Here is a 14750-nt window from a genome sequence, read left to right on the forward strand (position 1 = left end):
CCTTCCTCCCTCCCTCTTCCTGCCCCTGACCCTGATTGGGCACTAGGCCCTATTTAATTTTTAACACTAAGGGCTGCCCCACTGCCCATTGCAGCCCATGTGGCGAAGGACCCAGAGGCAAAGGACAGCTCGTGCAGGAGCAGCACCTGACCGTGCTGGCCCGTGTTAGCCTGTGGGCCTGCAGCCGTCAACTAGCAGCTACTGACACAGTAAGTGCGATTCGGGCGGGGGGCACAGCCATTACTGCTCCACATTGCACTGCCATACCCAGTCTTATGCTGATACCTTCATATCCTATCTTATTCCTTTTGGCCTGATCGTGTTGAATTTTCATATCTTGCATTAAGCCTGATTGTGTTCAGTTAGCGATACCTCTCATTTAGGCTGATTGCTTTACAACCCACAAATCTAAGTGTTAATGCACTTACTGTTGTGCCCCCATTTCGAAATGCCCTCCTTCTGTCCAGGCGCCCTAAAATTGGTTTTCACTACTGTGAGGTGGTCAAAGAGGCAGCAGAACCAAGGGAGGACCCTATTCTAGTAATGAGACCCAGCCAACAAAAGGTTAACCCAGCAAATCAAAAGAAAACTACATATCCCAGAAACCACCACGAGAAACGAAACCAAGGAGGGGGCAGAGACAGAATTAAAAAGGGAAAACGGCATAGGTACAACCTAATCATACAGCATGGAAATAGGTGTACCAGAGAATGGCACTGGTGCAATGCAGTCAGCCCGCATAGAGATGGGTGGCTCCAGGGACATACAGGGTGGGGTCAAACAGTGCATGAAACTGGGTGGAAGGAGGAAAGAAAACGCCCTGCAGGTGTGGGGAATGGGAGGGAAAACTGGCTGGAGACTGAAGGGAGGAGCGGAGCAGAGAGGGGGTTAAATGCAGCAACAGAGAGCTCACCAGGTGTTTCTGATTACAGCTGCAAGCCGAGCCGGAGACCAGAGAGGAATGGAAAGGATCCCCAGGTGATTGGGACTGGGCGTACTAGAAGGCTCACTGCGAGGCACAGGGGAGATCCCTATCAGAGACGGACTCGCTGAGGAGAAGCGCCAGCCATCAACCATTAATCAAGGACTGTGCATTCCGTGTGGATTTTTTCTTTTTTTGTTTTCTTAACCCAGTGAACAGAGGGTGAGTCAGACTGAAGGCTAAGGTCCGTGGAGAAAAGAATTAAGTTGACTTTATTTTCCCTTTTAATGATGCGAGAAGCCAAGTGGAGCTTCCTTTGAACTCTGGACTTCATTAACCCTTTCACGGAAACCAAAACCTCATGAAAACTAATACTGTTTGATGTGCACAAGGAGGGCTGTTGCTTAGGTTAACACCGCAATAAATCTTAAAATTGTTAAACCTACATCCGACTACAGCCTACTATTTTACAGTGGTGGCAGCGGTGGGATTCAAGAGAACGCCCAAGCAGAAGACATGGAAGCTGTGGTAAAGGCACTCGCAGAAGGGCAACAGCAGCTGCAGCAACTTTTACAAGTGCAAAGTCACCAGGCGCAGGCGGACAGACAAGCACTCCAACAGGCCATACAAGTGCAAAGTGCTGCCCAAGAGCAAGGACGGGAAGCCTTAAGAATACTGGGAGAAGCAGTGGCCACGACCCGGACGCATCCAGTAATACCGCCTACGATATTACAAAAATACCAAGTAGGAGAAGACCCCAGTTTTTTCTTCGTAAATTTTGAGAGAATAGCTAGAGCAGCCCAATCGCCACAGGACAGATGGGCCTTCCATCTGGCTCCCTTGCTCACAGGGGTAATGCAGGGGGCATACCAAGCGGCTAACCCCACAGGAGACACTCCTTATACCGAGATTAAAAAAACTGTTTTGGAAAGACTCGGTATGGATGAAGAATCTTACAGGCTCAAGTTTCGAGAAACCCGATTGAAACCAGGTGAAAGTCCAAGACAATTGTTCTACAGAGTGCAAGATTTGGCGGAAAAATGGCTGCAAACAGGCACAGCCACAATTGGACAGATTAAGGATAAAGTAATGATGGAACAATTCATTGATGCCTTACCAGGACCTATTCAGAGGTGGGTGAGGCAACATCACCATCTATCACTGGCCGAGGCAATAGACGTGGCAACAGCATATCAGAAGGCAGGGAGCACCCGACCTTTCCCTGCCAGCCAATTGAGACCAAGTGTGGAAACTTCCCAAGTACGCATCAGAACCTATAAAGGACCAGGAACCGAACCCAGGAATAAGGCCGAACCCCGACCCACTAATGGGGCTGGCTTAAGCAAAGGACCGGCACCCCAATGTTTTGAGTGTGGAGAATGGGGTCATATTGCGCAATTCTGTTTCAAAAAAACAAAAACTGAACCAATGGAAATCGGGTCCATGCAAGCGCAGGAATACAGAAGGAAACGACTGCCTTACGTGATAGAGGTCACAGTGGATAGACATCCCCGTCAAGCAATGATGGACAGCGGAAGCCGACAGACAGCCATACAGCCCCATGTGAGCGAGCAAGATCGCGAACAGGTGAGAACCATTGACATAAAGTGTGTGCATGGGGATGTAAAAGGGTATCCAGCGAAAGACATTGTGTTGGGAATGCAGGGGCAGGAGATACCAATCAAAGCCGCCATTATTCCTACCTTGCCCGCCCCGGTGCTGTTAGGAACAGATCTACCTGAATTCGATAGATGGTTAAGAGAAGCCCCGTTTTCAAAAACTGAACTATTGGGGGCATGTAGTCGGGAAAAATTATCCAAGACCCAGAAAAGGAGAAACCGAGTGAATCAGGAAGCGTATAAAGACATTTCCATCATAGACTGGAAGGTGGGGGACCATATGCCTTCATTTCGAACAGAAACAGGGCTGGATGAAACGTTAAAAAGGGCCAGGGAGCAAGCTCTAGACACTAGCGGGGTCCAACCTACTACTCCCTACTTTAAAGAGAAACAGGGGTTAATCTATCGAGTAACCCAAGGATCTGATAACATAGAGAAGGAGCAATTGTTGGTTCCCCAGTCCTACAGGAAAGGGCTGATTCAGCTGGCACATGATCACACCACAGGGGGACATCTAGCTGAGAACAAGACCATAAAAAGGGTGTTGCAAAATTTCTATTGGCCCGGAGTTTACGCTGAGATAACCAAATATTGCCAAGAGTGTGCAATATGTCAGAAAACAAGCCCCCATATTCCAGCACGAGCCCCTTTACAAAGAATGCCATTGATCAAAGAGCCATTTCAGAGAATAGGGCTAGACATTGTGGGTCCAATGGAACCTACCAGCCGAGGATACCGGTTCATACTAGTGGTAGTGGACTATGCCACTAATATCCAGAAGCATTTCCATTAAAAGGAATGTCTGCCAAACAAGTATGTGATGTACTTTTACCCTATTTCGCTAGAGTGGGAATTCCCCTGGAGATTGTAACAGACCAAGGACGTAATTTTATGTCGAGCATCATGAAAGAAGTATGCAAGACCCTTGGCATCAACCATTTAAGGACCTCTGTGTACCATCCACAGACTGATGGGCTGGTGGAAAGATATAACAAAACCATCAAACAAATGATAAAAAGAGCAACCAGCCTCACTGGTCTGGGGTGGGAGAAAGTACTGCCATGGGTGTTGATGGTTTTACGTGATACACCTCAATCCTCAACGGGGTATTCCCCATTTGAATTATTATTTGGGAGACAGCCAAAATCTATTTTGGGATTACTAAAGGACACTTGGAACAACAAGAAGAAGCAACCCTAACGGAATATGTGAATGAACTAAGAGATCACCTGGGAAAACTCAGAGACTATGCTCAGGAAAACCTGGGGCGGGCTCAAGAAACGCAAGAGAAGTATTATGATAAAGGAAGCAGACCTAGGACGCTTAAAATAGGAGACAAAGTGCTGGTGTTATTACCCACTCACACGAACAAAATGCTCGCCCAATGGAAAGGCCCATATAGTATAACAAAGGTGTTGGGTCCAGTTAATTATGAGGTAGAGCAACCAGATAGACAAAACAAACATCAGAACTATCACATTAATTTACTCAAGTTGTGGAAAGAAGGGGACTCAACAATATTGTGTACGTCTCTAGTAGAGATGTCGGTCCCGGAACAAATGGTCACACACTCGGCTGGTAACCTACAAGATGTGGGCTTGGGGGAACAATTAAGCGACACCCAAAGAATTCAGTTATTTGACACCTTGGGCCCTGTAGCAGAGACATTGTCGAGTCTACCTGGAAAGACTCATATGGCTACTCACTCAATCCCAACCGAGGCAGGCAAGATTATACGCCTGCGACACTATAGAATCCCTGAAGCAAAAAGAGTGGAGATAGCACAAGAAATAGAGAGCATGCTGAAACTAGGTACCATTATTCCCTCCAAGAGCGCATGGTGTTCACTGGTGGTACTAGTACCCAAACCAGATGGTACCACCCGGTTCTGTATGGACTTTAGGCAACTAAACGCCATTTCCAGATATGAAGCCTACCCTATGCCCAGGATAGATGAACTAATAGAGAAACTGGGAGCTGCATCCTTTTTGAGTACCTTGGACTTAACCAAAGGATATTGGCAGATACCGCTCAACCCAGCGGATCAGGAGAAAACAGCCTTCTCAACACCTCAAGGTCTATTTCAGTTTACGGTGTTACCATTTGGGTTGCACGGGGCTCCTGCCACTTTTCAGGCCTTAATGGATAAGCTACTGAAACCTCATGAACTATACACGGCTGCCTATTTGGATGACATAGTGATTTTTAGTAAAACCTGGAAGGAACATTTAGAGCATCTAATCAAAGTAATTACATCCTTACAAGAGGCAGGACTGCATATCAACCCCAAGACAACCAAGCTGGCAGCCAAAACTACCAAGTATCTGGGGTATTCTGTATGAGGTGGAGTAATCACACCGTTGGTTGACAAAATACAGGCTTTGAAAAAATTACGAATACCGGAAACCCGGAAAGAGATCCGAGCCTTTCTAGGGTTCGTAGGGTATTACAGAAGATTCATACTGCATTTTTCTACCATAGCGGCACCACTGACAGACGCCTTAAAAACCAACCGGCCACTTCAAATCACTCAAGAAGCTGTGCAAGCTTTTCACCAATTAATACAACTAATATCAACCCAACCGGTTCTACACTGCCCGGATTTCTCAAAAGCCTTCTATTTACAGGCTGATGCATCAGGATGTGGTCTAGGTGCTGTGCTATCCCAAGGATCAGAACAAGACCTCTGCCCAATAGCCTTCATCAGTAGAAAACTCCTCCCACATGAGATACCATACTCCACCTTAGAAAAAGAATGTTTGGCAATAAAGTGGGCCGTTGTTCTGACTTGAGTGTCGTGTAGACCGATGAGACCTCCGTCCCCAAGTGACGCACAGGGGAACGAAAATAGAAACCCGCTGTGCGACCCTTGAGGCCACAGGTGAGAGATGTCTTCCCAGATCCACGGAGCCTCTGGAACACCGATGCTGCTGTCAAGAAGGAAGGAGGTTAAGCACCAGGCAATCACAATACAGGCAGGTAAACAAAATAATCTAAAGTGTCTTACCTATCTGGTGTAAGGGAGACCCAGGTAACCTAGTAGGGAGGTTCGAGGCTCATTAGATGCGGCGGTCCCTGGAATGGTAGAACCGCAGGTTAGCGTGGATGAGGAGTAGCCACCTGTGGGAGTCAGGGCTTGACTTGAATCCCCAGTAGGGAAAAGGCGTAGAAGATCAGCAGGGTACCAAGGGATGATCCAAAGACAAGTCGAGGTGCAGTCCAAATATCCGGCAACAGGTAAACAGTTCCAAGCAAAAGTACCAAGGGGTGTCCAAGGGAGTCCGAGATAGAGTTCCGTGATCAAGGTAACAAGGAGCAAGTTGTAACGCCAAACAGTGTCCGAAGCCAGCTGAGAAGCAATGAGCGTTCTGTCTCTCAGACCTTTATACTGATCGCCCCTGGGTCATGTGACTTCTCTGGATCATGTGACGTCCACCAAGATCACATGGGGAACGATCACGTGACCGGCGTGAAGACGTAAGGCCGCCCTTTCTGCTATACGTTCTCCAAGGCAGTTGCCAATGCAGAAAGGGTTGCAATCGAGCCCGTACACTGGTACGAGGTTTTCGGTTCTGTGGTTTCACCGAATCACTTGAGCCTCGAAGCTTGGGAGGAGATGTTGTGGGAATGTGAGCAGTGTTCTGATGTGTCGTGGCCTGGTGTGTAGAGGATCGCCTAACATAGCCCCCCCCCAACGGCCCACGACCCCGTGGGCAGGACGGATGATCCCTATGGAAGCGGGCTACCAACCGCGGGGCGTTCAAATCAGATGCGGAAACCCACGAACGCTCCTCCGGGCCGTAACCCGTCCAATCCACCAGAAACTGGAGCCTACCCCTAAACCATCTAGAACCCAAAATGGCCGACACCTCAAAAACATCAGGAGAGGTCAAGGACACCGGCGCAACAGGGGTACGAAGACGGACTGAGTCAGGACAGGGTTTGAGGAGGGAGACATGAAACACAGGATGGATACGCCAAGAGCTGGGGAGTACTAGACGGAAAGCCACCGGATTAACAACCTGTGAGATCACATACGGCCCGACAAAGCGAGGCAGCAATTTCCGGCAACCCACTAGGCGAAGATGTCGGGAAGATAACCAGACCCTAGAACCCACCACCAGAGGGGGAGCAGCACGACGTTTGCCATCCACACGGGCCTTCATAGAGGCCTTTGCTTCAGTGAGATGAACCACTGTGCTCGCATGAATAGCAGAAAGATCCCTAAGACATGTCGTGGCCGCAGGATTCGAAGAACCAGAGGCATCAGGGACCGGCAAAACCTTGGGATGTTGACCATAGAGGGCGTAAAAAGGAGAATAACCAGTAGCTGAATGAGCCGCATTGTTATACGCGAACTCCGCAAGCCGCAAAACGGCCAACCAAGAGGACTGATGTTGCAATATGAGGCAACGAAGGTACTGTTCCATCGATTGATTCGTCCTTTCGGTCTGACCATCGGTCTCCGGATGATAGGCCGAAGAATACCTCGTATCAATGCCCAATAGTTTCGTCAAGGATCTCCAAAACCGAGAGGTGAACTGTGAACCTCGATCAGAAACAATGACCGAAGGGAGGCCGAATAGCATAAACACATGTTCAAAAAACAAGTCCGCCAAGACAGGGGCCGAAGGGATGCCTTTGCAAGGAACAAAACGGGCCATTTTTGTGAACGTGTCCACCACTACCCAGATGGTATCGAAGCCTTTCGACTTGGGGAGATCGGTAACGAAATCCATTGTCAATGTATGCCAGGGCCTGGGAGGTACCGGAAGCGGAAGCAACAACCCAATCGGTCGACCCCTTTGATGTTTAGCCTGAGCACATACCGCACAAGATCTGACATAACACTCCACATCGCGCTTCATAGAAGGCCACCAACACCAACGCTTGAGAAGGTCTAAAGTGCGCTCTTGTCCGGGATGGGCATTAAAGGGGGCGTCATGAGACCACTCAAGGGCAAGATTACGTGTATCAGGTGTAGGAAGGAACAGGCGTTCATGTACGAAAGGTAAACCATCAGAATATACCGGATCCCATTCTCGTAACTGGTCAGAATGATCGCTAGTCCAGGATCGAACCGAGTCTATCAGTGACAATGAGGGAGTACAGAGACAGATCACATGACTCTTTTCGAGAACAGTGTCGGGGAATGTAGGCAATTGGACCCCCCCCGGGGAACGTGACAAGGCATCCGCCTTCCCATGCGCCGTTCCAGGACGGTGCATAATACGGAAGTCAAAGGAGGAAAAGAAAAGATGCCATCGGACCTGTCTGCTATTAATGCATTTCAGGGAGGCCAAATCCTGTAGGTTCCGATGATCGGAGTATACTGTGACAGGATACTTAGCCCCCAGAAGATGATGACGCCAAACACGGAACGCGTCCATGACCGCCAAGAGTTCTTTCTCCGTAACGGTATAATGAGACTCAGTACTGGAAAACTTACGGGAGTGGAATGCCACTGGATGTAATTTGCCGGTATTAGGACACGTTTGTGACAGCACCGCCCCGAGGGCAAAGGAAGAGGCATCTGCCTCGACTATGAACGGAAGATCCGGATTGGGGTGTTGGAGTACCGGTGCGGTAGTAAAGGCGGTTTTCAGAGTCTCAAAAGCCTCCTGCTGTTCTCTCTGCCACTGATATGGTACCCGAGGGCTAGTCAGGGCCATGAGTGGGGCTACAATCGTGGAAAAGGAAGAGATGAAACGCCTATAGAAGTTGGCGAATCCTAAAAAGGCCTGCAAGGACTTGAGTGTTTGAGGTACTGGCCAATCTAAGACTGCTTTGACCTTAGACTCGTTCATGGATAACGCCCCAGGGGTGATGTGGAAACCCAAAAACTCAACAGAGGTCTTATGGAACTGACATTTCTCGGGTTTGGCAAATAAGGAATGTTTGCTTAAACGGGTTAATACTTCTCGGACGTGTTTTACATGGTCATCCAGATCACGAGAGAAGATCAGGATGTCGTCCAAATACACAACCATGTACACATCCAGAATATCCCTGAAAATGTCATTCATGAATCGTTGGAACGTGGCCGGGGCGTTACATAAGCCAAAGGGCATGACAAGATATTCGTACAATCCGTAACGAGTACAGAAAGCAGTTTTCCACTCGTCTCCCTCGCGAACGCGTACCAAATTGTATGCGCCGCGTAGATCGAGTTTGGTAAAAATGGAAGCATGTGTCAAATGATCTAAGAGTGGAGTGATTAACGGGATGGGATATCTATCCTTCTTGGTGATCGCGTTAAGACGCCGATAATCCACACAAGGACGTAAATCCCCCTCCTTCTTGGGTACAAAGAAGATAGGACTTGCCGCTGGTGAAGTGGAGGGGCGGATGTGTCCTAAACACAGGGCGTTCTGTACATATTCTTTTAACACCAGTTCCTCCGAAGGAGACAGAGAGTAGATCCTGCCCGAAGGAACGGTGGAATCAGGAAGTAATTCGATTGGGCAGTCATAAGGTCTATGTGGAGGAAGTACCTCAGACGAGCCTCGATCGAAAACAGATTCGAAAGCCAGATATTCTGGCGGGATCCCAGACACCAACCCCCCAACAGTATGGGACTGTATGACTTCTGGATCGTCAACCGTGAGTGTGAGTTGTGCTAGGGCTCCCAAGACCCGAGAGGGTGTGTCAGGGGCTTGATGGATCGGGAGACAATAATTCTGACAAATATCGGACTCAAAGAGTACAGTGCCTGCTTGCCAATTGATCAATGGATTATGTTCACGTAACCAGGGAATCCCTAGTATGATACCGAATTGAGGTGCGGTGATCAAATCAAAACTTAAGGTTTCTGTGTGTATGTCCTGTATGTTCAACAAGAGGGGTGCAGTTTGATGTCTAACAGGACCAGAAATCAATGCAGAGCCATCTACGGCTTGGACAGGTTCCGGTCGTGTTTTTACCACTAAAGGTAGATTGAGGGAATGGGCCAAATCAATATCCATGTAATTACCAGTGGCACCAGAATCAATAATGATATTGACTACATGTAGAAGGCCAGTAGAGGGACATAGAGTAGCTTTTACGGAGATAGGTTGAACACGAGCAAAGGTAAGAGGGGTTCCCGGAGAAGATGATGGAACACTCGACCTGGTCTCCGGTTCTAAGGTCGAGCCATCCGAAAAACCTGACTCTTCTTGGGACGTCGAGGACACTCTTTCACGACATGTCCAGTGGTGCCACAGTAAAAGCACGCATTATCAACCCTTCTTCGTTCCCTCTCAGATGTTGTAATAGGACTGCGTACCCCTCCCACTTGCATAGGTTCTACAGTAACAGAAACGGGAGTATTAACAAGAGGAGGAGAGGAGGAGGCCCCTGATTCAGCTCTACGCTCCGCTCGGCGTGCATCTACCTGCAGGACGAGATCAACCAATTCCTGGTACTGAGTAGGCATAGAAGGGATCACTGCTAAAGCGTCTTTCATGGTGTTACTCAATCCCCTATAAAAGACCACCGCCCGCTTATTTTCTGGCCATGATGTTTCCGCAACTAGCTGATTAAACCTGGTGATGTAATCTATCAGCGTTCTTTTGCCCTGAGTCAATTCCAACAACTCCAAATCCCTAGACTGTGCCTTGTGTCGAGTATCGAATACTCGGGACATTTCTAGGACCAACAAATCAAAGTCATAAAGAACCGGGCTATTGTTTTCTAACAGGGGATTAGCCCAAGCGGCAGCTGTTCCAGCTAAATGGGAAAGGGCGAAGGCGGCCTTAGCAGTGGACGTGGGAAAAGCCAAAGGCCTGCATAAGAAATGTAACTTGCACTGGTTAACAAAGGTTCTGAATGTCTTGGGATCGCCCTGGTAACGTTCAGGAGCAGCCAGGGGGGAAGGAGTTGGGAGGACTATTGGAGTCGGGACTGGCGGTGTAGGGGAGGAGCTGCCCTCTCCAAACTCCGGGTCTGCAGGAAGTGAATGCTGAACGCTCTGTATGGTATCCAGCCTTTGGTGGATCACTGTGTTCGCGGCGGCCATATCTGCCCTTAGTATTGTAATTGCCTGAACTAAAGCAGTTATGGGTTCGTCCGTGGATCCCTGCATCGTCTAACACGACTATACGGCTTCTCAGTCTGTTCTGACTTGAGTGTCGTGTAGACCGATGAGACCTCCGTCCCCAAGTGACGCACAGGGGAACGAAAATAGAAACCCGCTGTGCGACCCTTGAGGCCACAGGTGAGAGATGTCTTCCCAGATCCACGGAGCCTCTGGAACACCGATGCTGCTGTCAAGAAGGAAGGAGGTTAAGCACCAGGCAATCACAATACAGGCAGGTAAACAAAATAATCTAAAGTGTCTTACCTATCTGGTGTAAGGGAGACCCAGGTAACCTAGTAGGGAGGTTCGAGGCTCATTAGATGCGGCGGTCCCTGGAATGGTAGAACCGCAGGTTAGCGTGGATGAGGAGTAGCCACCTGTGGGAGTCAGGGCTTGACTTGAATCCCCAGTAGGGAAAAGGCGTAGAAGATCAGCAGGGTACCAAGGGATGATCCAAAGACAAGTCGAGGTGCAGTCCAAATATCCGGCAACAGGTAAACAGTTCCAAGCAAAAGTACCAAGGGGTGTCCAAGGGAGTCCGAGATAGAGTTCCGTGATCAAGGTAACAAGGAGCAAGTTGTAACGCCAAACAGTGTCCGAAGCCAGCTGAGAAGCAATGAGCGTTCTGTCTCTCAGACCTTTATACTGATCGCCCCTGGGTCATGTGACTTCTCTGGATCATGTGACGTCCACCAAGATCACATGGGGAACGATCACGTGACCGGCGTGAAGACGTAAGGCCGCCCTTTCTGCTATACGTTCTCCAAGGCAGTTGCCAATGCAGAAAGGGTTGCAATCGAGCCCGTACACTGGTACGAGGTTTTCGGTTCTGTGGTTTCACCGAATCACTTGAGCCTCGAAGCTTGGGAGGAGATGTTGTGGGAATGTGAGCAGTGTTCTGATGTGTCGTGGCCTGGTGTGTAGAGGATCGCCTAACAGCCGTTGAATCTCCTTGTTATTACTTACTAGGTCGAAAGTTTACCATCTTTACAGATCATGCCCCTCTTCGATGGCTAGCCACCCAGAAAGACTCAAACCATAGGGTCCTTAGGTGGTTCTTAACCCTTCAACCCTATCATTTTGTTACAGTACATAAACCCGGAAAATATCAGCTAGTCGCTGATTACTTGTCCAGGGCCTTGAACATGCCCGAACGGCCTGGTTCCCGGGGGGGAGTATGTGAGGTGGTCAAAGAGGCAACAGAACCAAGGGAGGACCCTATTCTAGTAATGAGACCCAGCCAACAAAAGGTTAACCCAGCAAATCAAAAGAAAACTACATGTCCCAGAAACCACCACGAGAAACGAAACCAAGGAGGGGGCAGAGACGGAATTAAAAAGGGAAAACGGCATAGGTACAACCCAATCATACAGCATGGAAATAGGTGTACCAGAGAATGGCACTGGTGCAATGCAGTCAGCCCGCATAGAGATGGGTGGCTCCAGGGACATACAGGGTGGGGTCAAACAGTGCATGAAACTGGGTGGAAGGAGGAAAGAAAACGCCCTGCAGGTGTGGGGAATGGGAGGGAAAACTGGCTGGAGACTGAAGGGAGGGGAGGAGCAGAGAGGGGGTTAAATGCAGCAACAGAGAGCTCACCAGGTGTTTCTGATTACAGCTGCAAGCCGAGCTGGAGACCAGAGAGGAATGGAAAGGATCCCCAGGTGATTGGGACTGGGCGTACTAGAAGGCTCACTGCAAGGCACAGGGGAGATCCCTATCAGAGACGGACTTGCTGAGGAGAAGCGCCAGCCATCAACCATTAATCAAGGACTGTGCATTCTGTGTGGATTTTTTCTTTTTTTGTTTTCTTAACCCAGTGAACAGAGGGTGAGTCAAACTGAAGGCTAAGGTCCGTGGAGAAAAGAATTAAGTTGACTTTATTTTCCCTTTTAACGATGCGAGAAGCCAAGTGGAGCTTCCTTTGAACTCTGGACTTCATTAACCCTTTCACGGAAACCAAAACCTCATGAAAACTAATACTGTTTGATATGCACAAGGAGGGCTGTTGCTTAGGTTAACACCACAATAAATCTTAAAATTGTTAAACCTACATCCGACTACAGCCTACTATTTTACAACTACATTTAGGCGAATTGTGCCAAGTAACCATACCCCACATCTAGGCGAACTGTGTGCTAACCTTATTTGATTTTGGCCAACCGTGCTACCTAGCTATACCTCACACCATAGTGAATCCTGTACTAACCTATTTGATTTGATCCCAGACCAATTGTGTCACTTAGCCATATCTCACACCTGAGCCGCTTGTGTGAGCTAGTCATATCTTGTACTTCGGCAGATTGCGTGAGTGAGCCATATCCCACACTTAGGCGAATTGTGTTGTAGTTCTACTTGAATTTAGATCAAATGCGTTAGTTTTCCATATTTCACACCCAAGCAAAAGGCAGGAGGCAAACTCTTAACAATTATAGAAAGTTAGGAATCCCGCCAGGAACCTCAACAACTGTAAGTAGGACTGAACTGGGAATCAGATTAGTTGGTTAAACCCACCGCAAGTGGAGAAGTTAGGACCTCCGCCCTAGTCCTGGCAAACATCTACCAGCTCCCCAGACAACTACCAGATCCCAACTCATTAAGACCACGGACAACATAAGACCACTGCCAACCATCAACCCGACTCTGCCACTCTCAACATCCCCTACTTCACCCTCAAAAAGAAAACTGATTAGGAATCTACCACTCCCAACCCAAAACCAACAAGGCTGACAACCACACGACAGAGAGAAACACCAGATTAACCAACACAGGAGGGCCAACACCCCTACAGCCCCAAAGAATCCCAGGTCATGGGAAGCCGCCCACAACCGTGAGGCAGTAACCAAATATCTGCAGATCACAGAAAGCCACATGCAACCATGAGGCAACTGAAAAATACCAGAAGACCAGACCATGCCACGTCAGATGCGAGAGAAAACAGCAAGAAATTATATCCAAAAGGGAACCACAAACAGACCCCCAGCCCCGACAAATTGCCGAACATCATCAGAACACACAGCCATGACCATCACAGGAATAAGACCCACCCCGAAAACAATACAAAAATCACTCTATCTTACACCATACCTCACAAAAACCAGATCAGCAGAATAGATGCCAATACACGACAGCAGGATAGCAGGACCCAATAGGAAAGAAACAACTGAAAGGATGAGAAGCTGAGATGAGATGCTACATGTTCACTCTATACACCACCAGACACCAAGAGAACTGCCAAAACCCTCCTGAAACGGAATAGGAGCCTGAAATGGCCATGAACCCAATTCAAAACCTAACAAACCTATTCAATGACAAACCAAGAATAACTGAACACACTCAATAATCGAAAGACGATAAGGAAAACCACCAACAAAACCACCCAAAGATGCAAATAAGAACAAATCAATTGACTACAATGAGAAAACTACACTATAAGCTAATCAACACCAGACCTATGTCCAAACATGCAACCAAGATCTACAACCTACTCTGCGATAGGGGAATCAACATACTATTCATCACAGAAACTTGGCTAGCTGAAAATTACAAAGTCACACTAAACAGCTGCTTACCCGACAACCTCAAATGCATATAGGTAAACAGGAAAGGAAAACGAGTGGGAGGACTTGCAGAAGCATACAAAGAACACCTAAAACGTAAAACAGCAGATCCTTTAAAAATTCTGAACTGCAAATCCCTAATCCGCCACCTTATTACGGGACCACAATCAAACCTTGCATTAATACTAGTCTACAGGCCTCCAACCTATGATAATGCCTTCACAGACACCTTCATAGAAGCAGTCACCAATCTAGACATCAAACATGATCACATGATCATTCACATGGATTTCAACATATGGTTTGAGGAAGAGAACCCCAATTTACAGAAAACCTTAACCAAGCAACACAGGACTCTGAACCTTCAACAGATGGGGAAAGGAGTGCCACACAAAGCAGGACACACCCTGGACGCAATCTTCACCCAAAGAATCCTGATCACAACAGCACTGCCCATCCAAATACTATGGAGTGACCACCTCATCATCCCGTTTGTGATCCAAATACCATCAAACATATCCGAAAAATCTGCTAAAATACCCGCCAACCTGGAAAAGAAACTGGAAAATCATCAAGAACAGTAACATAGA

At 48.1% G+C, this 14750-nt stretch overlaps 1 protein-coding gene across 1 annotated transcript; it reads left to right on the forward strand.

The window, feature by feature from the left end:
- Positions 1-1343: 1343 nt before the first annotated feature.
- Positions 1344-12639, forward strand: LOC138565824 (uncharacterized). Its single transcript, XM_069643008.1, has 2 exons — positions 1344-2509; positions 12219-12639. The coding sequence occupies exons 1-2, from the start codon at positions 1439-1441 to the stop codon at positions 12285-12287; spliced, it is 1140 nt and encodes a 379-aa protein (XP_069499109.1). The 5' UTR covers positions 1344-1438; the 3' UTR covers positions 12288-12639.
- Positions 12640-14750: the final 2111 nt, after the last annotated feature.

The sequence above is a fragment of the Ambystoma mexicanum genome, chromosome 2p (genome assembly GCF_040938575.1).
Source record: "Ambystoma mexicanum isolate Mex_15411 chromosome 2p, UKY_AmexF1_1, whole genome shotgun sequence".
Lineage (NCBI taxonomy): Eukaryota > Metazoa > Chordata > Amphibia > Caudata > Ambystomatidae > Ambystoma > Ambystoma mexicanum.

Coding starts and splice junctions, on each gene's coding strand:
- LOC138565824 (XM_069643008.1), top strand. CDS start 1,439: ATGGAAGCTGTGGTAAAGGCACTCGCAGAAGGGCAACAGCAGCTGCAG. Junction 2,510..12,218: donor GCGAGCAAGATCGCGAACAG/GTGAGAACCATT, acceptor TTCTGATTACAG/CTGCAAGCCGAGCTGGAGAC.